The sequence below is a fragment of the Argiope bruennichi genome, chromosome 4 (genome assembly GCF_947563725.1).
Source record: "Argiope bruennichi chromosome 4, qqArgBrue1.1, whole genome shotgun sequence".
Classification (NCBI taxonomy): domain Eukaryota; kingdom Metazoa; phylum Arthropoda; class Arachnida; order Araneae; family Araneidae; genus Argiope; species Argiope bruennichi.
The window spans coordinates 314,893-342,327 of record NC_079154.1 but is presented as its reverse complement, the minus strand read 5'-3'; the positions used below and the strand labels follow the sequence as shown (position 1 = coordinate 342,327).

Genomic DNA, 27,435 nt, shown 5'->3' with positions numbered 1-27,435 from the left:
TTTTTTTTTGTATTTTTAAAACCTATTTGTTTCATCAACTGCATTCGACACATTTTTTCATCTATTTTTCTTTTTATGTTCTATGTGTCTTCTTTGAGCAATTGTTTTGCATTTGCTCTAATCATTGCTTTAATTTTAAATACATTTTTGATATTTGTATTTGTTTTGTGGTTTTAACTATATACATTTGCTTTTTAAATCGTTTTATCGTTAAAGGTCTTCTCTTATTTTACCGTATATTTGGCGCAGTATAGCCAGCTATGGCTTTTGCGCCAGTAAACCAAACAACAACAATAAACTTAAACCTATTTTTTCATCAAATAATATAATCCTTTTATAGTTTATAGTTCAGTCATTTTCCAGTATTATATTCGTCTATTTGCAGATCTAACGAAACAAAACCCTTTTATTGTCTGAAATGGCTTTTTAAAAATTTAAGTTAGAAGATTAATTGAAGCAGACGATTTCAAAAATTGATGATGGCTGATTTCTGAGAATGTTTGCTATGCTAGTCCTGAAAATTTTGTCCGCAAATGTTCAAGTATAAAAAAAAAGTTTAAAGATCAATTTGAGAGATAATTAATTAAATAATTAATTTTACAATAATAAAAAAAAACCTGAAACTAAATTAAATGAGCAGTTTTCTTGATAGAAATGGCTATTCTTCTCTAAAACTAAAATTTTCTCCAATGATATTACTGATGGGTTCTGGCAATACCTCTTCGTTCGATACTTGCACTTCTATTTTCTTTTGGTCATCATTAAATCAATATTTCATATCAAACAAGAAAGATTGAAAAAAGATATGTATTAATATAAAAGAAAAATTTTAAAAGGTTGGTGGCAGTGATGCCTAAAGTCTTATCGTTGCTTAACAAAGAAGTATTTATAAATTTCCTTATTTCAGAATCATCTGCTCTAAATTTAAAAAAAGAATTAATATCGATAAAAAAGCTTGCACAGAAATAAAATCAATATCGATGAATAGATAAAATTTTGAATTTTATTTTGGTGTAAAAATATATTTTCCAACATATTTTTCTTCAAAATATTATTACTAAAAACAAGCAAAATTTTAGTTATTTATCATGGCCTGAAACCGCTGTCGTTGTTAAATATCTGCTCGTTTGTCTGCAAAAGTTTAACATTTTCCGTTTAAGTTTGTCCGACTTTTGCTTTTAGGTTGACGTTAAATTAGTATTGTTTAAATGTCATTTTAAAAAATTGTCAAAAGCTTTTATAAAATAAAAGAAAAATGTTAAAAAGTAGTGTAAGTGGTAGGGTTGACGTTGCTCAGCGAAGGCGTATCTACCAATCTCATTTCAAGGACATCTTCTTAAATTTTCAAAAGAATTATTAACGATTCGAAGAAAAATAGATCAAAAAGGAAATTGTATCTTTAAAAAGGTAAAAAGTGTTTTTCAATAATTTCTGCGAAAAAAAAAATGCAAAATATGAGTCATTTTCTCATAGTTGGAAACGGCTGCTGTCGGCGTGCATCTGCTTGATTTTTCTTGCCCTCCGTTTGACACATGCCTGTTTTTAAGAGTTATCGAATCATCGCATTCGAGCAAGTCAAAATCCGCTGAAAAGATATGGAATAAAATAAAACAGAAATTTAAAAAAAAAAATAGTGGTAAATAATTCAAAGTTAATTTTATGCTCTTAATTAAAAAATTAATTATGATTGAAAGAAATATTGTGCAGTAATGTATTTGATGTCATTCAATTAGTAAAATTCAATTAGTTGAATTTTGAAAAGGTATTGAAATATTTCTTGTAAGATTATTTGTTCCGAAGTTACTGCAGAAAAACGGCAAAATCTCTGCTCATTTCTAATTAATTGAATGTTTTAATCATTTTTGCACTTTGCGAAGCATCATTTGTCCTGTTTTGAAAAACAAGTGAGCAACATTTGGTTGATATCGATTCAGTCATTTGGGTGGGGATGTGGAACACGCATATATATATACATATGTGCATATATACCCACAACGAGTTTTATTTGTATTGAAAATGATTTTCAAAAAATGCTGGTGCTCTGAAAATTGCAGTACTCCTAAACTTTGTCGCATTGTTTCATAACCTCGATGCATCCGTTTGCTTCATACAAGGCACTGAATAATGATTCCAATCCCTCTTCAATCGAACAGTTTGTGAAACCATTTCTCTTCTTTTAATGACGTAGCGCTATTTGGAGATGTCCTTTTTAACGTAGTGATGATTTTCCATTCTTCCTTACCTTGTTTCCTCGTTCATTATTTCAGTGACCGTCTTCATTTTCTTATTCGGCAGGTCTTGTTGATTTCTTCTTCTTTTTTTATGAACCTTCTTTATTTACGAGTCGGTGAAATTTCCGATCTTTTCCACACTGAAACGCATAACATTTTCGACATTTATTGTACAGAATGACGACTGCTTGAAATAGTAAACCAAACAATTCACATCGGCTTGTAATCAACGGAGATGAGAGCCATTTGTCGAAGCTGATACAAATACAATCGATTGCATAAATTGCACCGTAAATTTTAGCGCTATCGTCGGGCTTTGAAAACTATTTCTGTTATTACCAACAAATAATATTGAATATAAAGCTCTCCCCCTTTTTTTTAAACACTGAATGCTTACAATTAAAAATCATCTTTTTTTTTTCTTTTTTTTAATTGAGGCAAAACATGATGTTTTATTTTTTAGAATATTCTGTTCTTGAATTACTATTAAAATTTGATAGTTTATTTTAGTTAAATATGCATCATCTTTAGAAATTGTCACTACACCATTTTTCCAGGACACATCATTTCCAGCCTTGAGCAGCCAGCCACGCAACACCTGAGACTGTTTCCCAAATTTCCTACTTCTCCACCCTATTTATATACCCTGAAAACAGAAGGATTTACAGAAGAAATCGATAACTGCAAATCTATGACAGAAAATAATTTAAAATTTATAAAAACCGAATTTTTATATCAAATTTTATACGCTGTGGTGCACAGAAGTAGATTCTCTACAGAAAGTTATGACATTTCAAAATTTTTAAACGGTCCTTTGAAAGGAAAAGGCGAAGGATACATTTTACGAACAAAGCACGATCTATTGTAAGCAAATTCATTGGACACACAGCATTTCTGCGAGATTATTTTCCTTTTAACGCTGCAGGTGTCCAACTTCATCTGTGGACGCCGTTATTAACAGCAGAAATCTTCAGAAAGTCCTGCTCGATGCTTGCGTCATGTTTGACTCTTTCCTGCAGGGAAAGGTAAGAAGTAAACAATTAAATTAGCGCATTTGGAAAATCAAATGGAGTCATGTCCCTGTCCGTTTTTTACAGAGCGTAGGTGTGCGAAGGATGCGCTTAGGACACGAGATGATTTCGTTCCCTCCTTGAAGAGGCTACTCAATCGTCGATCTCTACACGCTCTTCCGTGTTCGCCGATAACACGAAAACATTTGACCTATTCGAGTTCCAGGTCAACCACCGGGCATTAATGAAGGAAGCTTCCTCCAGATTATCCGCAGATAAAATCGAGAAGGTGTCTTCTATTTTCTTCCACGGAGACTTCTGCGGCAAAAGCAGAGGGAGAGCACCGAGACAACTCTTTTTTTCCGGTTCACAGAATTCGAATGTTCTTTCGCATCTTGTAAGAAGCGAGTGCTGCCAAACCTGACCGCGAAAGCGAGTGTTCCGCGAGGCGCTCCAGTTCAGTCGGTCGAATGGATCGGTTATGAGCAGGTGGCGGGTCAACGGGTCTGGTCGAGGTAGGAATGTCGCTGATGTGCGTTTTGTTGCTCGGTGCGTGCACAGCGGTGGTGCAGTGCATGATCGCCGAATATGAAACTTACAAACCGAAACCTATCCTGTACTGCGACGGAAAAACTTTGGCGGAAATTGTGCTGGACGAAAACGGGGAGATGACGCACTGCCGTCTTCATGAACTCGAGTAAGTACTTATTTAGTATTGATGGGTTATATTTTTTGGAATACAGGAGTTTCACAGTTTGTAACATAATACGTAGAAAAAAGGTTTCGAAGCATTTAAGTGCTAGAAAATGATGAGTAAATAAAATGGGAAATGTTTCTTGGAAAGAAAAGATTCGAAGACTGGTTGTGTTTGGCGGCTTGTGAACTTTAATCTGTCATAGGGGGGTCAAATATCTTCGTGCGATGTGCACATTTGGGAGAATGATCCGGCGTCGTCCCTGCCATCTGATCTGAACAGAGATCGGTCCCAAAACAGCACCTGTACAAATCTGGAAACAAAACTTCGTAGTAAAATAGTATCGAAAGCTTATCGAAAAATAGGACAACATTAAAACCATATGCTACTCCTTTGTATCGTAATATGAATTAGGTTTGAAACAATAAAAATCAATAAATGGTTTTTCATACCTGTTCAAAATATTTTGTTGTAACAGCTTTCTACGAAAAGTTACAAGTGCTTTGAATGCTAACATAAGAAATTTGAAGGCACAAGTGAATTCAATTTTTAAGCAACCTTGCTTGCTTAGCATTTAGAGCACCGCTTATCAAAATAACGAAGTCGTGTTTTCAGTCTTTACTGTTAAGAAAAATATCTTTCTCCTTATTTCTAAAAGCACTTTCCGATATTTGAGTTCTTTTCATCTGGGGATTTCTTATAACCTTTGGTCTTTCTAGATTCTCAAATTTTAATTCCATCATTAATGCAGTAGCGATAAATCTTAGGGGGGAAATATATAATTTTGATAAGCAGCATTTACGAATCCTGTTCATAATCCGCTCATTCAATGTGATGCGTGGTCGTAAGATTTGCAGATTTCTACCAAAATTTGAATGAAATCCGTAGATGGGAAATCTTTCCTTCTGCATGCACTGGAATGAAACCCAAAGAGCTGTAGGGATGACTTTTGGTGTACGGATTCATCACCAGCATTGTAGGCGAATTTATAATCCGGTTGTAGATGATGATTCAGAAACATAAGAAAAGAAATAAGTTGGCAGAAAGAAAGGCGTCCAATCAGTCAATGCTACTGAATTTTCTTTGATATACATTATGAAGCAGAGCTGTGTCTCGGAACATCCTACTCCCTCCCGAGAAGCTGGTTATAGAGAGAAACCTGCAGATTTAAACTATGAATAATCCAGAAGAGAGTCGTTTTTTCTTCTTACTATCATTAAATACCAGCCACCTCTGCTGATTTGTTAATTCACCGAGATTTAATTCCTTATGCATAATTTTGTGCTAATGACGCTTTTATCAAAACACTTTAAGCATAAAGTGGCAGTAGATTTTAAAGTCGTGTTATTTTAAGTATTACACCTGATCCGTCTGTTACGCACATCAACCTAGCCCCATGACATCACAGTGGCGTTAAGAAAGGAAATTTTCGGATTATTTGCCATCTTGTTGCCCGCCGCCTTTGCCACTTCACTTTCTGATTCTTCGTGTAAATAGCGGAGATAATAACCGGGGTTTCTCTTTCTTAACTCCTGACGATTAAAGAAAATTCCACAGTTGGATGTCCGACGGAACAAGAATTTCATTGCATCTGTTAAAACCACTGGTGTAGACAGGCATGCATTCTGCTTATCACTTGCAGAGATGCATCGCTGTGGTTAGGTCATTTTTTTATTGTTTCATTTAGCACTGGAGGATGCCACAGAAACAGGAATTTTCAAAAAGTTTTCAATCTTTTTCTAATGATTAAAGACCGAATATCAAGTGAATTTGTCACTATTTTTGGGATGAGTAAGAAAGGAAAGACAAAGAATTTTTATTGACTCTATAAAATTATCCACTTTAGGGCTCAGTATGCTCGCTTGAAATATTGGTTTTCGTAGCTGTTAGACAAGTAATATGGAATGCAGTTTTTTTAAAAAAAATTTCCTCTTATTATTTTATAAGACTGAAAGATAGGAATTTAAGAGAACCACTCTCTGAGGGAAATAATAAGTGCATATACTGTGAAATAAAAGCAGAATTGAAAATCGTAGTTAATGTACAAAGAAGGCAATCTGTTCTCTTAATTTTAATGTTTGTAAAAGCGCACGACTGAATAATTTGGTGAAATGATAATATAAGTGGGAACCTCTTCACAAACAAAATATTACTACAAATTGTGAGCGAAATTAAATTTTAAAATTTAGTAAAATAAAAGAAAAAAATATAAAGAAATGGAATTGGTATTTATAATAAGGTAATTTTTTGAGTTTTAAAATAAAGTAAAAATTATTTTTGTGAGGTAATATTTTCGAATGATTTGACTGTTAAAGAAGAAAAAATGTACTTAATTTTTAGTTTGATTGGTGTGTGAAAGTTGACGACTTTGACTTGACCTTGTACTGAATAGCACGCTGGCCGTATTTCATGAAGATCGAAAGAAAACTATTGATTTGTATAAAAAGCGTTCATGCAGAGAGAGTATAATTTTATTATATATTTATAAACTTTCTTTCTTCTCTCTCTGACAAATGGCTTTAAAACTGCCACTGAAGAAACTAAGAGTTTATTTTTATTTTTTCTAAATTTTTAGTATAGTGAATAACTTTTGTAGTAGCCCAAACAAAATATCATCTCTGACCCCTGAGTTTGGAACAATTATGGCTACTGGATGGTTAAATGAAAGCATCATCTTTATTGAAACCTTATTATCTATCATGCAGACAAAAAAAATACAGATTTGCTTACTACACTCTTTAGGAAATCCATAAGAAAACAAAATATTTGAATGGCATAGTGGAAGAAAAAAATCTAAGGCTCGGAAAATTATAAAAGGAGAAAATTAAATACTAGTAGAACAGAAAAACATGAGAACCTTTTGCGTATAAAGTTTTAATAGAAGAAATCAAGATTTCATTCCCATTTTAACATAATCGATGTCAGATAAATCCTGGAGATAAAGATATTGGTTAAACGCTAGGTAGAGAACGTTAATGTAATTAGTTGCATTATGCATGTCGCAAATATAACAGGTCATGGTTTTTATTTATCATATTCTGAGATAAACATGTCCACGCAAATGCGTCACTTACCATTCATTTACGTTTGTCCTATCTCCTCCTTATGCGAGTTTGTGAAAAGCGCAGGAGAGTTGCAAAACGATCCTGTTAGTTTCTGAAATGCGTGATGAAGAAATGAATCTGTTTTTACATTTGAGCACACGAAAGCGATTCCCTAAATTCCTTTAAAATATTGAAAAAGAATAGAAGTAGCCCGCAACAGACACATTTTCAAACTGGAAGGCGTGTTTTGTTTCAGTTCAGCATTAGTAAGTTGGTAAAATAAGTTGGTACTGGAACTGTTTTTGTCTACTGTGCATCAAACACTTTTCATCCCTAAATGTTTTACTTTGGCACGGAACGTCAGTCGCAGCTTTCTTGTCCGCGAACGAAGGATCACCGCACTGGATAATTGCTAAAAGCGTTATCGAAAATTCAATGCAACATCAGCAGGTCACGTGTAATGAATCGATACGCGGAAAGACCCTTTGCTAAATTTGTTTGAACCAACTGCATCTACGAAACTGAGAAGAATGAAACGAAATCATTACTAAAAAAAAATCAACATAATATATACAATCAAAATTATTTACATTTATATCATAAGCAAAAGCTAGAAATCCTAGCCTTCCTTGCGAAACGCTTTCTCCGAAATCAAGGAGTTTATCAGCGTTCGTTCAACTCGCACACAAGAAATGTCCGAGGTTCGTGGCTTTATCTCGCGTTAAGAAAGGGGAGGAATTCTCTTGATTTCGCACAATATATGCACGCAGAAAATAATATCAACCTCGTTTATATCTGACCAGAAAGAAACTCGGTTAAATATCATGAATGTAAGCTGCCGAAAGATTTCCATTTTAGCAGATTCTTTGCAATCGATTCATATAAACCGGGAAGTAAATAAATTTGTGAAAAATATCGTGCACTCATTTTCTTTTGACGAAATAATAATTGAATTAACATATTGCATGAAAAAAAAATTATCGACAAATTGACAAGAGAATAGCAATCAAAATATTGCGTGGCAAGTTTTATGCTTTTCCATTGCGGCAATGAGAACACAACTACTTTAGTGCATGATTATAAAGATGAAATTCGAAATAATTTGTATTGCTGCTTGAAAATAAAAGGCACCTTTGCATTATATCAAATATTTTGATGAATCTTTTAAAATATTTAAGTAGATTTTTAAAATAGGCGGAGAAGCACTTCAAAGAATAAAACATGGGGTGGACTTGATTTCAAAATCTCGTCAAGTCCACATTTTTTAAAAATGCTATTTACTTGGATTACAAATTCTAAAGAAAAAAGAATCTAGAAGTTCTATTTTAAACCTCTCGTAAATTAGTTATTTGAATTTGTGCTTCTAGTGGATAATTTTAACAATTTCTGTCGCCGGAAAAATTTCAGTTCTTCGCCTCGCATGGTTTTCATACCAGGTCAATGCAAAGGAAAATCAGTACGACTAGCACGTAAACTTGAATGAGCGAATCAGCGCGAATTGCGCTAAGAGCTCTCCAAAATCGGAGAGGTTTCGACTGCCTGATGCAGGCTTAAGGAAGTTCCACATTAAAGAGAGTTCGCCCCAGAAAGGAATGGAGCCGTTGCGGGAACCGGTTTACCTCTTAAACGATCTCTCGTCCTTTTGTTGAAGGAGTCCGCGGTGGGATCAACGGCGCCTATATTTGTTTATTAAAATATGAAATTCGTTGCGTTTCAATACGATCCCGATGAACACACGACAGCAAAGCGGATTGCGCTCTTCTGTGAGCCGCACTATTAAAATCTGCTCAAAGAAGGAAAGCACTCAATTCTGTTTTTAACACCTCTCGTGATGTTTACGTCATCTCCCTCTTCGGCGTTCCGGCTGATTAGGAGGAGAATGCTTCTTTGACGCTTTCCTGGGACGAGTGATGAAAACTCAATCTAAAAATGCAAGCACGAAGTTTTTTTTTTTTTTTCTTCTTCATTCAAAAAAATTTTGATCCCTCATACTAAGGATTTCTTCTTCCAATTTAATAAGCACATTTTTTAGAGTGATTATTTTTATTTTTTAAAAGAGAGAGCGAAATCCTAATAAAGCGGCAATTGAAAATGATAGTTATTATTCTATTCACAAAGTAAAACTGGCGTTAAATTAAATCATAATAAAAATTAATTTTAAGAAAATTGACCTCGGGACAAGGGGAACAAAATCCATTTTTGAAATGATGTCTGTCTGTCTACAAATTCCAAAATGCATTGAGTTAGAGAATATTTCATGTAGTATAAAAATTCCGATTTTCTCAATTTCTATCAAATTTAGGAAGAAATTCATCTGTGTGATGCGAATGCATTAACAACAACAAAAGACCATTATTGATGAAATTTGGGATATTAATTTATCATCAGATATGCATGCGTGCACATTTCACCCTGAATGTTTCGCCGAAGTCGTTCTATATATTTAATTATATATCTAACTGTGACGGTAATCCGGTGATCATGTGTAGTTATTCACCATCACCACTAAACTTATCGGTGCTAATAGATAATCGCCGGTCACATTCACCACAGGGCTATAACACGACGACTTCGATAAACGATACATGGCATGTGGTCACATGACCAAAGTTGTAATTTCTTATCATAATTTGGACCGCAAGGAAGACGCTCTAAATTCACACTCGGTTTTCTTCAAATCATATCGGAACACGAAACGAAGCACATCGTATCGTTGCGCTTGGGAGTCCGGCAGAGAGATGCGCCGATGCTTGCGCATTATTCCACTACTTTCGAGGCTTTGCTGCTTTCTTTCTTATATCTTGCAATATCGAAAATACGGCTTTATAGAAACGGGGTTGAAATATACGGAGTGTATATTTATAGAATACATCTTTTCAAATTTTCGATCCAATAATTATTTTTATTATATTATATTTTTTTATATTACGGTATGACTGCAAAACATCTGTATTGCATACAATTCCTTGAGTGGTTGCAAGATACATTTCTCGTCCCCCACGAGGTTGAATACTCGTTTAATGTCATGAGTTAAATGTGACATGGACCAAAATGCTACTGAGCAGTACTGGGCCTACTTACAACACGGTGTAAAAACGTTCCTTGTTAAAAACACATCTGTTTATGTAGGTGCTGTTATTGATAAAATCCAGCTACCTGATATTCAAGTGAATGCCCGACATTAAAATTTAATTTTACGGGTTCAAATAAAGTTGGATTGTTTCCCGTGAAGAGATTTTTAAAAGCTCCTTCAAAAAAGCATCTCTTTTGCTCTTAGCATGCTTATATAATATGAGATAGCATTTTGCTTCTGTTTCGTTCCGAAGAAGTGCTTGTTGCACCCCCGGCGCGCATTATGGGAAGGCGTCAAAACCATAGAGTTGAAATAGTGATAGAGGAACTGCAACCCTATTTTGGTGGGGACAAGATAAAATCACGTGACTTGGGGAGAGAATTTGTACTCGCTGTAACCGCATTTTCCATTCTCCATTATATTTCAATAGCAGAATATTTCTCGCTTTTAACTGCTAAATTTTAAAGCCTATTTAAGCCATGATTAACCCTTACTGTGCAATTGGATGCAAAGAAAAATCTTCTAAGGATTGTCCTGTATCATTTCACAACTAAGTACAATAAACATATTCTATTTATATCCATTTTAAGTCAGTTTAAAATTTCGTAACTAGGATCACTCAATGATTTTGATGTTACAACTGAATAATATTTCATAGTTTGGTTTAGTTATTGTATTTAATTTAGTTAACTTGTTATTAATTTTCATTCAAACTGACATAACTGCATTATATTTTGCTACTCACTTTATTTTAATCACGAATGTGTTGCACGCGCTTGGCTGCAAGCTTGGCATAATTTTTTTCTTCTCGCCAATACAAGTGTATATATAAACATTATTGACCGATTAATAATTGTGTATTTATTTTATGCAAATAAATTTCCTTATTATTTCCGATATGTTGTTTCTTTTTTACCATAAATATTCGAATCGTGTTATACCGTGAACGATATTAAATTATCATTGTGAAGGAAATAGTGAAACTAAAATTTCATAAATGTGCTAGTAATAATTACATGTTTTTTATAAATTTCAATTAAGATCTAAAAAGAAACTAGTGGATATTCTAAAGATAAGAAACTATTAAAGAAAGAAATGCTATCTTTGCATATAAAAATTTTGTCTGAATGTCAACATTTATTAATATCTTGCGATATGTACCTACCCTAAAATCATCGCTTTCGTAAAAATATCGAATTTTTTTATAATTTTATATTACAGTCAACCAGTGGCCGATTTTGACAACATGATACCACAGGCAATAAATTATTTTGAGGCCCCCTTTTAGTAAATTCTATTTACAAAAAGAAAGTATTATGAATTTAAATTTATTTTAGTTTTTAGTTTTTTAACTTTGCGCCTACTTTTTGCAATTCCTGCATTTTATTTATTTATATATCAAATCGATAAAAAAGTGGCACTTTTATTTATATAAAAAATCATTAACATAAAGATAAAACGACAGTTTTATTCAGTAACTATTAGGAGAAATCATAGGGTGGGCAAAAAGTCCGTAAAAACTTTAAAAAGTCATAAAACCCGAAAAAATAACCAAAATAAAATACGGTTTGCAGGTTTAGCATTGATTGGGCACGGGATTTAAAAATAAATAAATAAAAAACAACCGACAGATAGCGCTGATACGAACGACTTAGTTGGAAATATGCAAATGAGACAGATGATTATAAATACTTACTCTCTTAATTTAGAACCAGTTCTCCTTTGCCTGCCATGTAAGTGAACAAGGATGCTGAGTGAGAAAGGTAAAACTTTATTGGCGAAGCTGTTTTGCATGAACCAGGAATCAGGGACTGTTGCACTGCGTAAATTCCGACTTCAGTCAAATGTGAAGACTGGAAAAGGGAATAGTAGCAGGCCTCATAAAGCTTGTTCAGAGGAAACTGCATCACTGGAGGATCGTGTAAGGCTAGGAAGACCAAGTCTAAGGGAGACACGTTTGGCGCACGTTGCAGCCAAAATGGAAACATTAGCCTCACAATCCGCAACAGGGACTAGCAGAGCAGGGAAGCTGGCAAAAGCCAAGTTTCCATGACCTCCTCGGTCTCCAGATCTGACACTAACAAATTTTTGGTTATGGGGAAATTTAAAATTCAGGGTGTATCGATCCCGTCCATCCAATACGTCGGAATTGAAAGATGCAATTAGCCAAGAGCTGTCTTGTACACAGCCGGACATGCTGCACTCTGCCGCTGCTGGATTTGTGATACGCCTGCAATGCGCTATCACCTGTGGTGGTGGACATGTGGGACACATACTGTTGGAATAAATAATTTGGTAACAATATTTTTGTTATTTGCGTGTCTTTTCTTTCACTTATGTACGAAACGCCACCTATCGGCTGTTTTTTGAATTATTACTATTATTTCTTATCTTTAAAAAAAATCTCGTGACTTACCGATACTGAACTTGCAAACCGCTTTTTATTTTGCTTACTTTTTTGGGTTTTATAAAATTTTATCCGGACTTTTTGCCTACCCTATATTCTTATTTACATTCCTTCAAAACTTTGAATTGGTATAAACAATATTAACATCTTTTGACCGAAGGACTGAGTGGTATTTTCTATTAACAATGCAGATAATAAAACAAAAGAATATATATAAAATTATCTCTTTTAAGATGTTTTTAAATAATACTCAGAGAAATTTTTAAATAGCTCTTAAAATATTATCTAGTTGAAACTCTACAAAACAAATAATTAAAAACATTTTTACCTTTTCTTCTAAAAAGTCTTGTTCTTAAAAAGTTATGATATAAATTATAAAAAAAAAAGGCCTTGTGCTCCAAAATAATATAACGAATCAAAAATATAACACAAAATACACTGATAACCTAAATTCAATTTATTTACATATATTCTGATATAGAAAGTAAAATTAGGTTTATATTTTTGGACGGTGACGATAAAAATTATAATGCTAAATAATAAAAAGAAACTATTTTTTTTCTAGGAAGGACAAAAATGTATATTAAGTAGTATTAAAATGATAAATGGTAATAAAAAAACAGACGCCAAAAATAATGGAAAAGAAATTTCTACAAGAACAGAAACAAGCATTGAAAGCCACAAAAAAATGTAAAATATCACTTTTCTTGCTTTTAATTTGGAGAATTTGTCGATAAGTTTTTCATAATCTACTACCTCATTTTCAATGAAAAATAGTGAAAGCTCATTTAAATGCGACTGACTCATTGTTTTTTCATAAATAGTTCTTGACTCGTCTTAAAACCGAAAATGATCTCTCTCCACCTGCATTGCCAATTGTCATGGCAAGGAAAATTCTTAAAATTGTTTCCACGTTAGGAAATGTGGTTTGTAGGCCATCCACAATCATTTTACACATTCCAGTTGGATTTGAAATTTTTTCTTTTTTTGTATATTTAATAAAATTCTGTACGTCATCTTTCAAATAATGCACAGGGTAATTTTTTTTTTTTTTTTTTTTTTTTATTGACGGTATTTAGAGACCTCTGTAGCTTGAACTATCAACGCAAAGCCACCAAATTTTGTACGGGGACTATTATCGACATGGGAATAAGAAATTCGCGAAAAAAAAGAAATGAGTTCCAAAAGTTGCCGATAGGGGGAAATGTGGCACTTTACACTTTAAGACAGCTAACATTTTGCATCAAACACGGGGAAAAATTGCTAAATGTAAAATCCCGATTATGTAGTCGACAGCAGCGCAGTATTTCGAGTTATAAAAAAGAAGCGGGGCATTGAAAATCATTACAAGTATCAGTTGATTTGTAAAATGCGTCTCACTTTAGCACAGCGTGCGTTATTTGTGAAGCTCTTTTATCTTAATCAATCAAATGCAACAGCCGCTCTTCGTGGATTTACAAGTCGAAAAAACTAACGTAAAGGACTTCTATCAATTAATGCAGTGAAAGCAATGATTAAAAAATTTGAAAAAACGGGTTCTCTGGCAACTCGGCCTGGTAGAGGACGGAAACCGGTATCGTAGGATACGATCACAGATGTTGCGACTGCAATCGTTGAAAGAAATCAGACGAGCACTGCTGGTTGGTAATAGCAGCACACGTGGAGTTGCCCGACAACTGGATGTTAGTGCTTCAAAAGTATGGAAACTTTTAAGAAAATTTCTTCAATTTTATCCATATAAAATCAGCCTTTTGCTTGAATTAAAACCTACAGATTATGATCTTCCGTTTACCTTTGCTTTGACATTTCTTGCCATGATGGAGATCGACGAGGCTTAGCCTTCGACAATTCTCTGGAGTGATGAGACCCATTTTTACTTGAATGGAATTGTTAACACTCAGAATTCTAGAATTTTGGCATTGAATAGTCCTATGCATTTCAAGAAATCCCACTCCATTCTCAAAAAGTAACTGTTTGGTGTGGTTTTACAGCAGATTTTATCATCGGACCACACTTTTTTTGAGACTATTGCCCAAGCAGGACCGTAGACCTATTTCGTAAACGCTCGACGATATCATAATATGCTGATAGTCGCTTTGTTATCCCACAACTTCAGCAAAGGCAATGCTTAGATAAAATTGTCTTTATGCAGGTTAGAGCACCACCACAAATTGGTACATCTGTACAGTAACCGTTGCACCTTCACTTTACAGAAGAAAGAGTCATTAGTCGCTGTTTTCGTGTTACATGGCCATCTCGCTCCCCGAATCTAACCCTTTTTGACTTTTTTCTGAGGAATCGAAGGTTTATCTTGGTGGAGTCTCGAACTTATCAGTTTTAAAGGAAAACATAACAACGCACTGTTATGAATATGCCTCCTGAAATGTTGCATTCAGGTGTACAGAATGCAATGCTTAGTCCAAAAAAAAATGAAAGTCATGTTGAAAATAGCCGATGTCTTCCCCGGGAAATCGATTCTATAGAATAAAAACAAAAGAACAAAGATTAAAAAGGAAGTCGGATAGAATCGCCTCTTTTTGTTTTTAATCATTTACAGAAGCTATTTTTTCAAATAAAGCACATTTGTGGAAAAATTAATTCTTTGTTATTCATTTATCTGTTTACTTTAGTTTTTAAAAATTGTATAGTGCAGTTAAACTTAAAATTTAGACCAAAAGCGCCACATTCCCTCTATCGGCAACTTTACGAACAATTTTTTTTTTTTTCGCGGATTCCTTTTTCCCATGTCGTCAATAGTCCCCGTACAAAATTTGGTGGCTTTGCGGCGATAGTTCAAGCTACAGAGATCTCTCAGTTCCGTCAGTTAAAAAAAAAAAAAAAAAAAAAAACTCTGTATTTTCATATCATCACCATATTTTGTTATTAAGTTCGTTATGCAAATGTCAAAAGTTTTTTTTTCCAAGCTGCCGTAAAGAAAGATTTGAAAATCATTTAAAATACTATTATATCTAATGCTTCTTTGAGAAATTTCTGAAATATCACATATTACATTATGAACATTAATTATGAATTATTGTTTTTCGTCGAAGCAAGCTTCTTCACCTTTCGTTTCTTCAGAGTGGTACTTTCTCTTCCTTTTCCTACATTCTTTACATTTCCTGTCATCAGTAATCTGATAGGCTTTAGTTTCAATATCTTGGAAGTTTTTCCTAACTTCCAGTATGAACTTGGATGAGGATTTAAGGGTAGATGAACACCATATAGCATTATATAGCACAATAATATTAAAAATAAAATAGAATGTTCAAAATAAACTACCATTATAATTACGAGGAAAGCTAATAAAAAGCATTAACGTGTTTTTTTTTTTGTGTGTGTGTGTGTGTATGTGTGTGTGTGTGTCTGTGTGTGTGTGTGTGTGTGTGTGTGTGTGTGTGTGTGTGTGTGTGTGTGTGTGTGTGTGTGTGTGTGTTTTGGCAGTAGCTTTAACACCGAAAAATTTGTAAGTTATAGTTATAAACTTAACAAATGGCAAACACAATTTTAAAACTTCAAATTTAAGATAAACTAATAAAGCTTTCAATTATAGAGTTTAAAATGATATAATTGCAAAACACAATATTTCATACCAATGTAAGTCCATTATTGTTATATTAACAATCTGTTTCTGCTCTGGTTATTAAACTTATAACTAAAATAATCGTTTTAAAAGATTCATGGAATTTAACTTATTAAAAAGAGAAAGAGTTAATATGTATCAAATGTACGATTAATGAATAAATATTTCATCGATTTATACCAAAATCGGTGAAATATTTATCGACAATTGTTTTAATGATCGTGCTGGAAAGAGTAAAGTCTTGTTATTTCCGACAGTTAAAATTGTTATATTAGACAAAAAATTATCACGACATATATATTTATAACTGCTCCGATATCCAATTCAAATAGAATTTATATTCATAATTAAAATGTGTACGATATTTAAGTGCATTAAATGCACTTTTCTATTTTATCATGAACATTTATTATTAATTTATGTTTGCACACCTTTCTTAGGAATAGTTTAAAAAATCATATTTTAATAAGAAAATAATTAATAAAACAAATCTGTGTAAAATAATAAGACTTCTTACCTCTTTCAAAGCAACTTCAGTTTTAACTATTTTTCAACGATTTGCATTGCCTTTATTCTTATCGTTTAAATCTTTATTCTTAATTTTTGTTCCTAAATCTTTGTTCTTTTCCTTTAAATTTTTGTTCTTAATCTTTGTTCTTATCCTTTAAATTTTTGTTCTTATCCTTTGAATTTTTGTTTTTAACCTTTGTTCCTAAATCTTTCTTTTATCCCTGCCTTGAACAATTAGCAACTGTTAGAGATATTGGTCCAATGGAAGTTGAAGGGACAGAATGATATAAAGACACCTCATTTCTCTCGGACATAAATTAGGACTTAAACCCTCTTTTTCACAGTTGTGGATGCATCATCAACTTACATGATTCTTCCAGCTAATGATGCCCCTGTGTAAAAAAGAAGAAATGCCCACGTTGCCTCAGCTTCGCTTACTGCCAATGCTTCTGAACATTATTAAAAAGATTTTATTCGGCGAGTGCGACATTTTACTTAGGAGGACGAACACACAAAGGAGTCAGAACTATATATTTTTACTAGCGTTGTATTAAATTAAAAAATTAGCATTGAATTAAAATTAAAAGTTTTCCTATTTAATGCAGTTATTTTGAAAGATTTGGTACGCTTTCAAAATATTTATTGCCGGCAAAAATAAAAAGCATATTTTCAACGACATAAAAAAAAGATTATAAAAATCCCAAGTTTTTTTTTTTTTTTCCCCGAGGAAGAAATTTGTGCATTAAATCATAAGACGGACAGTTCTTAAATTTTCTGAAACAATCTATGATTTGAATATTGTAAATATTAATGTGTCATACATAACACAAACTTGTTATGCGTTATAATCAAACATGTATTTGATTATAACGCATTTAAAGTGACTAATACTTCAAAATTTCCAGAATGAATATGTAGTTAGCTAGATTTAAATACATGTCAAGTCCCCCCCCCCAATAGTATTTGCGGGAAAAAAAGATGAAGTAAAAAATTTCATATGTAAACTATGTTATTCAGTAAAAAGTGTCTAGTATGAGGGGGGGGGGGAGGACTCTAACGAATTTTTTTTAAAAAATGCACAGCGGAGAAAAGGCTAAATCTGACACTTTAATTGCCAACTCTTTGGCTTTAATAAATGTTAACATTTCTATAAATGAGTTCACTCTAATAAAAGCTCCATCATTTAGCTAAGAGTAATTCTTCTTCAATTGAATAATAAATACCATTCATGTGATTTTTGCACCAAAATAATAAAATTTTTGTAGCTATTTTTTGTAATATAAATTTGATGAAACCTATTGCATGAAGTGTATTTTTAATAGCTTTTTTTTTCTTATGTTGGAAATAAATCCTAAGAAAAATGCTTCATTTTTTTTCTTTTTGTTTTTAAGTATGTTTTCAGAAAATTTCAATTGGACGATTTCCAATAGTTATATATTCCTTATATATTATGTAATTTTTTAAATAAGAAGTCATAATTGTTTTCTTTTATTTAAAAATATTAAATTAATAAAAAAAAATGGCAAGTCACAAAATTAAAATTATCATTTCATTTTTTGTTATCAAAACGTTCAACTTTTTAAAAAATTTACACATATAGAAAACAATAGAATAAATTCTCTTTAAATCATTAAAAATGGCAATAAATAAATATTTATAAAAGCTGGGAAAACTATATTTTTAATTAAAAACACAGGCGTTTGTTGTCTCGATACTTGAAGAATGTGTAAAGGAGTTGGCATCTTCAAAAACTGAGAAAAAGAAAATCTCGCTAGAAAAAAATACTTTAATGGAAATGTAGAAGACAGAAAACGAAAATACACAGAAAATTTCTACGAAGCAATATCATCCCCTTGGAATGAGGTCAAGAGTGGGTCAATGTCACACCCTTGTAGGTGCAGGGAATAGCACTGACATTTCTTGTAAAAGTGGAGCTCTTTATTATTTCCCTTTATCTTATGTTATTTGAGAATTATTGACTTGAGAGCCGGTTAGCAAACGAAAGAAAAAAATGGATCCCACGGATCTGCAAACAAATCTATATACATATAAAACGCTTACGTGAACGCAAAATCAGACCGAATTTGTCAATCGACGTTTGGCAACACTTGACATCGCCAAATGAAAAATGCTTCAATTTCCCTCCACGCTAATGAGGTTAGGCTTAACATGGTTCCGACCTATTATTTTAAATGATTCTTTTTATTTTCTTAGTGTTTGATGCATTTAAAATTAAACATTGTTAAATAATAGGTCTTTCAGATTCATTCTGAAATACTTTTGAATTAAAATAAAACAGAATAAAGGAAATTAAAAATTTCTAATCAGCATTGCATTACTCCAACTGAGGTAGAAATATCACGCATTTGCGTTATCCCAACTGTCTTAGAGAATTCACGCATGCGCAGTGTGTTCTGATTGTTGATAACTGTATTTTCATATATATATATAATACTTACGTGGACGCAAAATCAGGTCAAATTTTTTAATTGCCATTTGGCAACACTTCGACCTCTCCCGAGAACATCAACGCGCGATTTGATAAGATTTCAAGGAAACGTTATTCTTGCATCGGTTTGAAAATTTAAAAAAAAAAAAAAATTAACGGTCAACAAAAGGACAAAATATTTTATGGGTTTAATTCGTGCCGTACCGATTTTAAAATGAAATCGTCAAAAAAGAGATGTCAGGTCGAACGAAAATGCTCAAGAATCGTTCATAAGATGATCCAGTCTTAATGAACGAGAACGGGTTAAACGTTTATGTGTGCGGAGCAAAGTTACCGAACTAGAGGAGCGTAGTTGCAGGACTATGCCAGGACTCTGTTCTTTTTGCCAGGACGTTATTGGGAAAAAGAAGCAAATTCAGGTTGCAAATACACGAACAGTCGAAGGAAGAAACTATCGGAAGCATATAAGAGAATATAATTCTGTGTTAGCTTTTGCTTCCAAGGGAGCTCAAATTAAACCTCCTCCTGGAACAAAGCCATATTGTTATAAGATTCATGGTCAGATATACCACATGGTTTCTCCTTTATGCAGTGGTTAGCAAACCAGGCTATAGTTAGTTATATGTGTTTTTACCAGTGAAGCCACTGAAAAACGTATGGAGAGAAATGAAGGGTGTTTGCTCTCTGTGATGGGAAGATTGGAATCTATGTTGAGAACAATCAATCCGTTCATCCATTGTTACCTGCAGATACATGGTATAATTGAAGAAAAACCTGCTACTAATATCAGGATTTGATTTTCATGGAGACTAGAAATTTTGATCTAAGTGGATATAACCAACATATTACAAAAACTGAAATTGGTGCGATAGTTGTTGGAGATAATGGCGAACCACCTACTAATCGAGACATCTGTATTTATCCTGTAGGTGATAGCTGCAAAAATATTTCTCCATTAAACCAATGTTGTGATCCCATGGTCTATCCCTTGCTGTTTAAAAGAGGAGAATTTGGTTCAATTTTCGAGTGTACTTTTTGCCTTACATTTTTTATTTCTTTCATTGTTTTTTTTTTTTTTTTTTTTTTTTTTGTAAATATCATGTTAATATAAATGTTTTATTCTGTTTCTATGGTGTAGTTCCCAAATTTAAAGAATTGTGAGAAAAGGCACTTTTAAAAAAAATTTATTTTTTTGGTGGATGTATATAGCTATTAAAATGAAAGGTTATTTGTGTTTACAAAGAACTATGATGTAGGTGATCTTTGCGAGTGTACATCTTTTTGTTTTACATCTTTTTTATTTATTTCTTTGTTTTATCACATTTTGGAATAAATTGAATCTGAATATATCTGTTGCTAGACTAAAGTGGTTTAGTAGATGTCAAGCGAGGAAAGGCAGCTTGGATCGCGGAGTGATCCGAGAGAAACTGCCTTAGCAGTTCCTGGAGGTTGGAGAGTATAAACGAGCAGGGGGCGGTTCCCCCTAGTATATAGTATCTCGCTTAAAATAAGGGCAAGGATGCTGTCTAAGATATATTTGTTATCAACGTCATCCAGTGACGGTAGTGAGAGTTAATTAAGTGATGCAGGCTTTGAAGCACGAATATACTAGCACAAAGGGAATGAAGATGGTGTAAAAATACATAATCGTAAGTGCAACTAGGGTGATGAGGGCAATTAGCCTGATAACCCTGCCTAATTCCAAAATAAATGGAAATGGAAACTGGGAGCAGATTCCAAATTTTGGCATCATATATTCTATGTTAACAACAATTATATTCCAGGAAATCCTACCTATTGACTTTATTTCGCGTTCAATAAATTGAATTACAATCCTCTTCTATCGGTAATGAAAGTAGAATGAAAAGTTTACGAAGGAAAATGTAATTTGGAAATCGGTATTTTTTTGGTAAATAAAGCAAAAATCTCCTAGTTAAGAAGTTTATCATGCGATGCTTTCAAAATCTTGCAGATAATTTCAGAAATATATTACCAAACTCTTAAACTAAGAAGTAAACGTATTTCTATCTATTCTTTAAATGCTAAATAACACAGAATGTTTAAATTTTTCGCATTTTAAAGAGTTAAGACAATTGAAAAATCTTTTTCGACGAAATTCATAATAAGTTGTTTGAAATTCAATCTTCGGTAAAGTCCTTTAAATATTATAACTTAAACCGAAAAAAATCCGTTATGTTAAATCGACTCAGAACTGGACACACCAGATTGACTCATGAATATTTACTCAACTCAGAGCCCCAACCTACATGTTCACATTGTCATCGCTCTTTATCCAAAACGAGTATACTCGTGGAATGTCCCAGCTTTAACCAATTTAGATGGATCTATTTTGGTAGCAACAATGTAACTTTAAAAGACTTGTTGGGTGAGAAACCCAACCAAAATATTTTTTTATTCTTGCAAGATATTGGAATCGAAAAGCAAATTTGGTAATATATTTCGTTAGACATCGTTTTTGTGCTTTTTTTTTTGTAATAAAATAAATGTTGGAATAAATCTTGTGTTTGGCGCAGCATGGCCAAAAATGGTTTTTGTGCCAAAAAACCAAACCAAGCCTTTTTTCAACGAATAGACTGCTTATTTTGTCACTGGAATTGAACAAGAACATGCCTAGAATTTAAAAATATCAAATTAAAGCAAAAAAAAAATGCATTAAACTTAAATGTAGGAAAATTTGGGTAAGAAGATCTCACTAGAATTTAAAATTAGAACAAATACCATAAATAAACTACAAATACTATTAATAATTAACAAGATACCATTAATAAACTTAAAGTATACTATAAAAATCAATATAATTTTCCAAAGAATGAAATAAATCTTGAATGGTTTTATAAAGATAATTATTCAGAAATCAAGGATATTGACTTAAGTTAACATATTTAAATCTCCTTTTAGCCCCCCTCTCCCTAAAAACAACTTGTTATTGTGAATTTTAAAAATTCACAATAACAAGTTGTTAAAAAAACACAATCACAAACACAAAAACACAATTTGTGTTGTTAAAAATTCACAATCACAAACTTTCAGAAACAATTTGTATGGCTTAATAAAGCAGTGCAAGGTTAGTAAAAAGTTGGTATAAAGTTAGTAGTTATTTTATACTTTTTAGCCCGTTTTAAAAATGTGGTATGTTAAAACATTTTATTTAAATAATGATTTTTAATTTTAGTCTTGTGTGTGTGAAATTTTGCGATCGATTTTAAACTAAATTCTCAATGAGTGAACGACTTAGTACAATCGGCAGTGAAAAGTTTTAATCGATTACAAAATTCGTACCGAACAGACAAACAACATAGAACAAGAAAGCGTATTAATTTTACACTGGCATCCAGTTTTGAACAATGTTTAAATTTTCAAGTCTCTAACTCATCCAGAAGTTAGCTTAAAATCGATTTCAAAATTTGCACCAAGCAGACAGAGCAGAGAGCAAGTTAAGAAAGATGTATTAAAAGTAAATGTTACCTGGATATAACTGTTTGGGAATAAATGCCTTTTCGTTAGGGAATAAAATTATAATATATCGAGAGAAGAAAGAAAATTTTTCAACAATAAAACAAGTTTTATTTAATGTATTATTTCATTATTGTTTGATTTTTGACAGTAAATATATTATTAGAAAATTACCTGCAATTACTAAAAGTCGGAACACCAAAGAAAGAAATGAAACGTTGAAAGCAAATTTTTTATATTTTCAAAATATCTTTAAAGTAGAAGAATTAGAAATCAGTCATTTGTTCAAGACTTGTCTATACCAACAATTGATTATTAACTGCTAAAAACTGATCATTTTGGTATAATTATTCTTTTAAATATATTTTTAAATCGTAGTTCAATATTGTTCACTTCTTTTCGTCTTCATTTTTTAAATCCTTTAACTGTTCCGCTTCTGTTTCGTGGTTGCTTCGGCGCAGCATATTCTATATTAGGATCTTGCGCCAGAAATCTAAATCCAAATCCAAATCTTTTTCGTGGTCTAATTATAATAATTTTATCTTCCATTTCAATCGGACTTACTGATTCAACTAAAAATCCATAGGATGTTTGTGGGTAATGTTTATAACGAATTCATTTCAACTCAAGATTCTGAGAAATGATCATTCGATGCCAGCGTGATGCACAAGAAGGGCGATGAGCGAGAATAAGAGAATGATTTTCATTTTTGACTTCATAATTTAAAGAAATTTCAGTTCTTGGCATTAAAGTGTCGAATTTCTTACGAAAGGGATGCAATGCAAGCAGAGATTAAAATGGATACATTTGGAGGGGGTCTGCCTTCCCCATTCTTTCAGTTTATTTGGCTAAAAAAATCAGTATGTCCTGCGCGCATCAAAATGATTTATCTTCCCCTTTTTTTCCCATTCGGGCAATGCGGATGAAATTCAGATGAAATGTTGGAGAATCGAATGGATATCTGATATTAAGGAGAGCTTATTTCGTGCTTATGAAACTTGTGCTGACAAAAGAAAGAAAAAATGATAATAATAATTTTTAAAAAAACCCACTGTTGTTGAAGCTGCAGATTTAACAGAGAAATAAATTGTGAGTAGCAATCAAGTTCCGTAACACCACCGACTTTCTCTGATCACCTTCATCAGTGTACATAGTATAGAATTCCAATTGACGAGATGCGCCGCCCTCTCTCAGAAAAAATTTATTTATGAAACATTTAATGCGATTTGTGAAAACTTAACAGAAGACCTTCCTAGGAAAAAAACGCAAGCATCGTGGATATAATTTAGAGATTTGAACCTATTTTTTTATTCTATTATATTTGGCGAAGAAATTAAATCAATATCTATCAGCGACTCACTGTGCATTTAGATCTGATTCTTGTCAAATTTCTCATTCAAGTGCAAAAGTTCTCCCTACACCGAAGTTTAGAGGAGGGATTCGCGCTTCATTTGCATAAGGATTCTGTCCTCTTCGAATAAAACAGAACGTTATATATGCTAACTTTAAGACGTTATAAATCTATGTCTATATCTATATCTATACATGTAATAAAACTCAATGTGTGTGTGTGTGTGTGTGTGTGTGTGTGTGTGTGTGTGTGTGTGTGTGTGTGTGTGTGTGTGTGTGTGTGTGTGTGTGTGTGTGTGTTGGCGCTCTACAGGCCAGACCGTTTGACTTACAGCTACCAAATTTGGTACATGTATACCTTGGAGATCGGGAATGTGCACTTGGGGTCCTTTTTTGAATTTTTAATTAGAATTTTAATTACTAATTAAAAACTAACTTTCCTGCCAAAGAATCTTCATTTCCCCATCGCCAAATAAGTAAGGCTTCAGTTTCTTTCCCACGCTAAAGAGGTTAGGCTTAACATGTTTTCGACCAATTATTTCAAATGATTCTGTTTATTTTCTTAATGTTTGATGCATTTAAAATGAAACATTGTTAATGAATCGATCTTTCGGATTCATTCTGAAGTACTTTTGAATTAAAATAAAACAGAATAAAGGAAATTAAAAATTTCTAATCTGCATAGCGTTACCCCAACTGGAGTTGAAAATTCACGCATTCAGATTGTGTTCTGATTGTTGACAACAATTTTCAATGGATTCGGACTTGATTCAAATTATTTTTAGGCTAGTTGTGTGCTTTTGTAATTAAATTGTATTTATGTTAGTCATATATTTTTTGTATATGCTTATAGTTTTAAGTACATCGGTTTTTTTAAGTAGTTTTTTTAAAAATCTGTTTTCGACCGACTATTTTAAACGATTCTGTTTATTTTCTTAGTGTTTGATAAATTTAAAATTAAACATTGTTAATTAATCGATCTGCTGCTGATGAATTGAGAATATTTTGTTGAAAAATTTTTAAGATGTTACATAAGATATTCTTTAGTGCCCATTAGGTTTAAATTCTCAGTGACTCTGTTTTCAGTAATCATATTATTAAAAAAAATGCTTCGTTTCAGTAAAAAATATTATTATATTAATTGCAGTTTAATCATTTCTCTTTAATTTAAAGCATAAATTGTACGGGAGCTGACAGAAAATTAGAGAGATACATATTACGTTATGGCGGAAGGCCTTTATAATATTATGAGTGAATTATATGAATTTCAAAATTTGAAGCTTTAAAATATTTTGATAAAGAACCTATTAAAATAGGAATTACATAAAATATTTAATTATTAAAATTTTAACGAACATTAAGATTGGCGAACCGGCTGGTCGCCAAAGGCGGCTAGTACTTTAATAAAATCATTAAAAAGAAAATAGAAAAACATTAAAAGAAAAGACAAATTAGTTTGAATAGCTGAACAATATAAAACCGGAAAAGTGCTATCGTCTATTCCTGATGCTGCAAACAGTTCTATTCCTATAGAAAAAAAAGAAGAAAAAAAATCTTGATATTTACAAACAAACAGCTTGATTTTACGATTTCATGATCCTCCTTTGTCAAATCACTTGTGCGAGTGAAGCAATAGTTGATTGGGTCTTTTTAACAGCTCGATACGAAGGGAATGAGAGCGTACTCCCGACTCTGCTTCAGTGGTACTCTCAGCCTTCTGTGCATCCTGAAATCCTGGACGCATCGCAATGGTAGACAGATGTTTCTAAAATTCAGGGCCGTTTTCATCTCATCTCCTGTATGAAGGCACATCTCACCCTGGGAGGAGGGGGGGGGGATTTTTGAAGGAATCCAATGGCATATAAACTCGTCGAAGGGGGTTCATTTTGAAAGATGAATTACCACTTTGGGTAGATTCCTATCGACGATAAGCATGCACATGTAAAAAACGGAACATTAAGGGGATACTTCTTTAGATGAATATTGCTTGCATGAAAATATATATATATATATGTTTGTTTGTTTGTTTCTTTTCAAAGCGGATAAAGTTTTCATCTACCGTTTCAACAAATTTCCTTTCGTTTCAGAAATTCTCTCATAGATGCTTCTCGATCATTTAAGCTTGCGTAATTTGCTTTTTATTTTTTTTCTTGCAGAATGAATTTTGCAAGCAAATTGTATTTCGCTTCTGCTTATTACTTTTTTTAGTCCTCCGCAGGGTCTCGAATCCACCTTAGATAAGAAACCGAAAAGCTGTCGCACAAATAAGTATTTCATAAATGATATAATAAAGGTAAAGGTTGGCCCTCCGCCAGTAATGGGACGCACATCCATGCCGGGGTTCTGCTCATGTAGCGGTGCTTACTGTGAGTGGTTCTGCATCGCCTGGTGAGCGTTGTCTAAAGTATTCTGGTCATTCACCTTCACCAAATGTCAGTGGAACTGGGCAGAGAAGTATTTCGGCAAATGTTTCTCCTATCGGAAATGCGCGAAAGGAGAAGAATAAAATCGTCAAATTATCCGAGATTTTGATTGGTCTTCTCTTTCAGACGTCCCTGAGACAAAAAATACAATTTTGATGCACATTAATACGATAATTCAGAAAATCATAAATTTAGAGAGGCGAAAGCAACACCGTATTTGTTGATTCTTGTCCAATTATCTTTCCAAAATATCATAATTTAAAATTTGATTTTTAAAAATTTCTAATAATTTATAATTAGTTTCTTAATTATAATTAAGAAACTAATTATAAATTATTTAATTTCACTCTTATTTTGAATAAAGAAACGAATCTGTTTAATAATTAAAATGTGAGAAAATGCAATTCATCGAAATATTTTTCTAAAATAATTGATACATCTTTCGGATGGATATGTTTAAAAAATGGCTAATAAGCCCAGCTATTTTTGGGATGAAACTGTTTTCATATTTTGCCGTCTAGAAACAAATTTTTTTGATTATTTAATTGCTATAAAACATTTATTAAAATTATTATTATTATATTTCATGACTAGTAAATGAAATTTGAAGTAATTAAAGCATGACAAATATTTATAGCAAACCTGTTATTAAAAAAGAAACTGCTGTTGTCGACTACGTAGTATAAACATCATATAATAAAGAAGACAAATGTAAGATCGCCGTCTAGATGCTCTAAAAATCCAAAATTGTAATTTTGAGATACTTCAGTTTGAGACATTTCAGCATTGAGTCGTCATGAGAAGTAGTGGAAATCGCGTTAGTACATTTCCAACCCTTGTGGCGAGTTTATGAATGATTGGCTCATGCCATCAAACAGTTATTAGAAGTTGCGATAATCCTGCAGAAAGACTCTTATGGATTTAGTTCTGAAATGAGAACTGTTTCTGTAACTTATTTTCAATCGTTAGTAATAGATTTAATGGAGGCCTTTTGTTCATGTCCTCAGTTTCATTCGTTTTCGAGCGTACAAGTTATGCGTTAACAAACTTAGCACAAAAAATACATATTATTAATATATTTTGTACTTTATGTTGCGTTTTTTTAGGTATTTGATTTTAATGTTGCCTTTGGTAATCACCACCTAATCTGTTTACGAGGCTTGTTTAACGAATAACTGTTGGGAAGGTAG

The 27,435-nt window shown here is 32.6% G+C and overlaps 1 protein-coding gene across 2 annotated transcripts in view; it reads left to right on the top strand.

The window, feature by feature from the left end:
* The first annotated feature begins 3,521 nt into the window (after positions 1-3,521).
* The window catches only part of LOC129965445 (phospholipase A2-like), a 59,310-nt gene continuing 35,396 nt past the window's right edge, over positions 3,522-27,435 (top strand). Inside the window, exon 1 of one of the 2 annotated variants that reach the window (XM_056079313.1) lies at positions 3,522-3,938. In XM_056079313.1, the coding sequence (XP_055935288.1) occupies positions 3,763-3,938 (176 nt within the window). In that variant the 5' untranslated portion in view covers positions 3,522-3,762. The remainder of the gene's footprint in view (positions 3,939-27,435) is intronic. The other variant, XM_056079312.1, reaches the window with a different exon arrangement.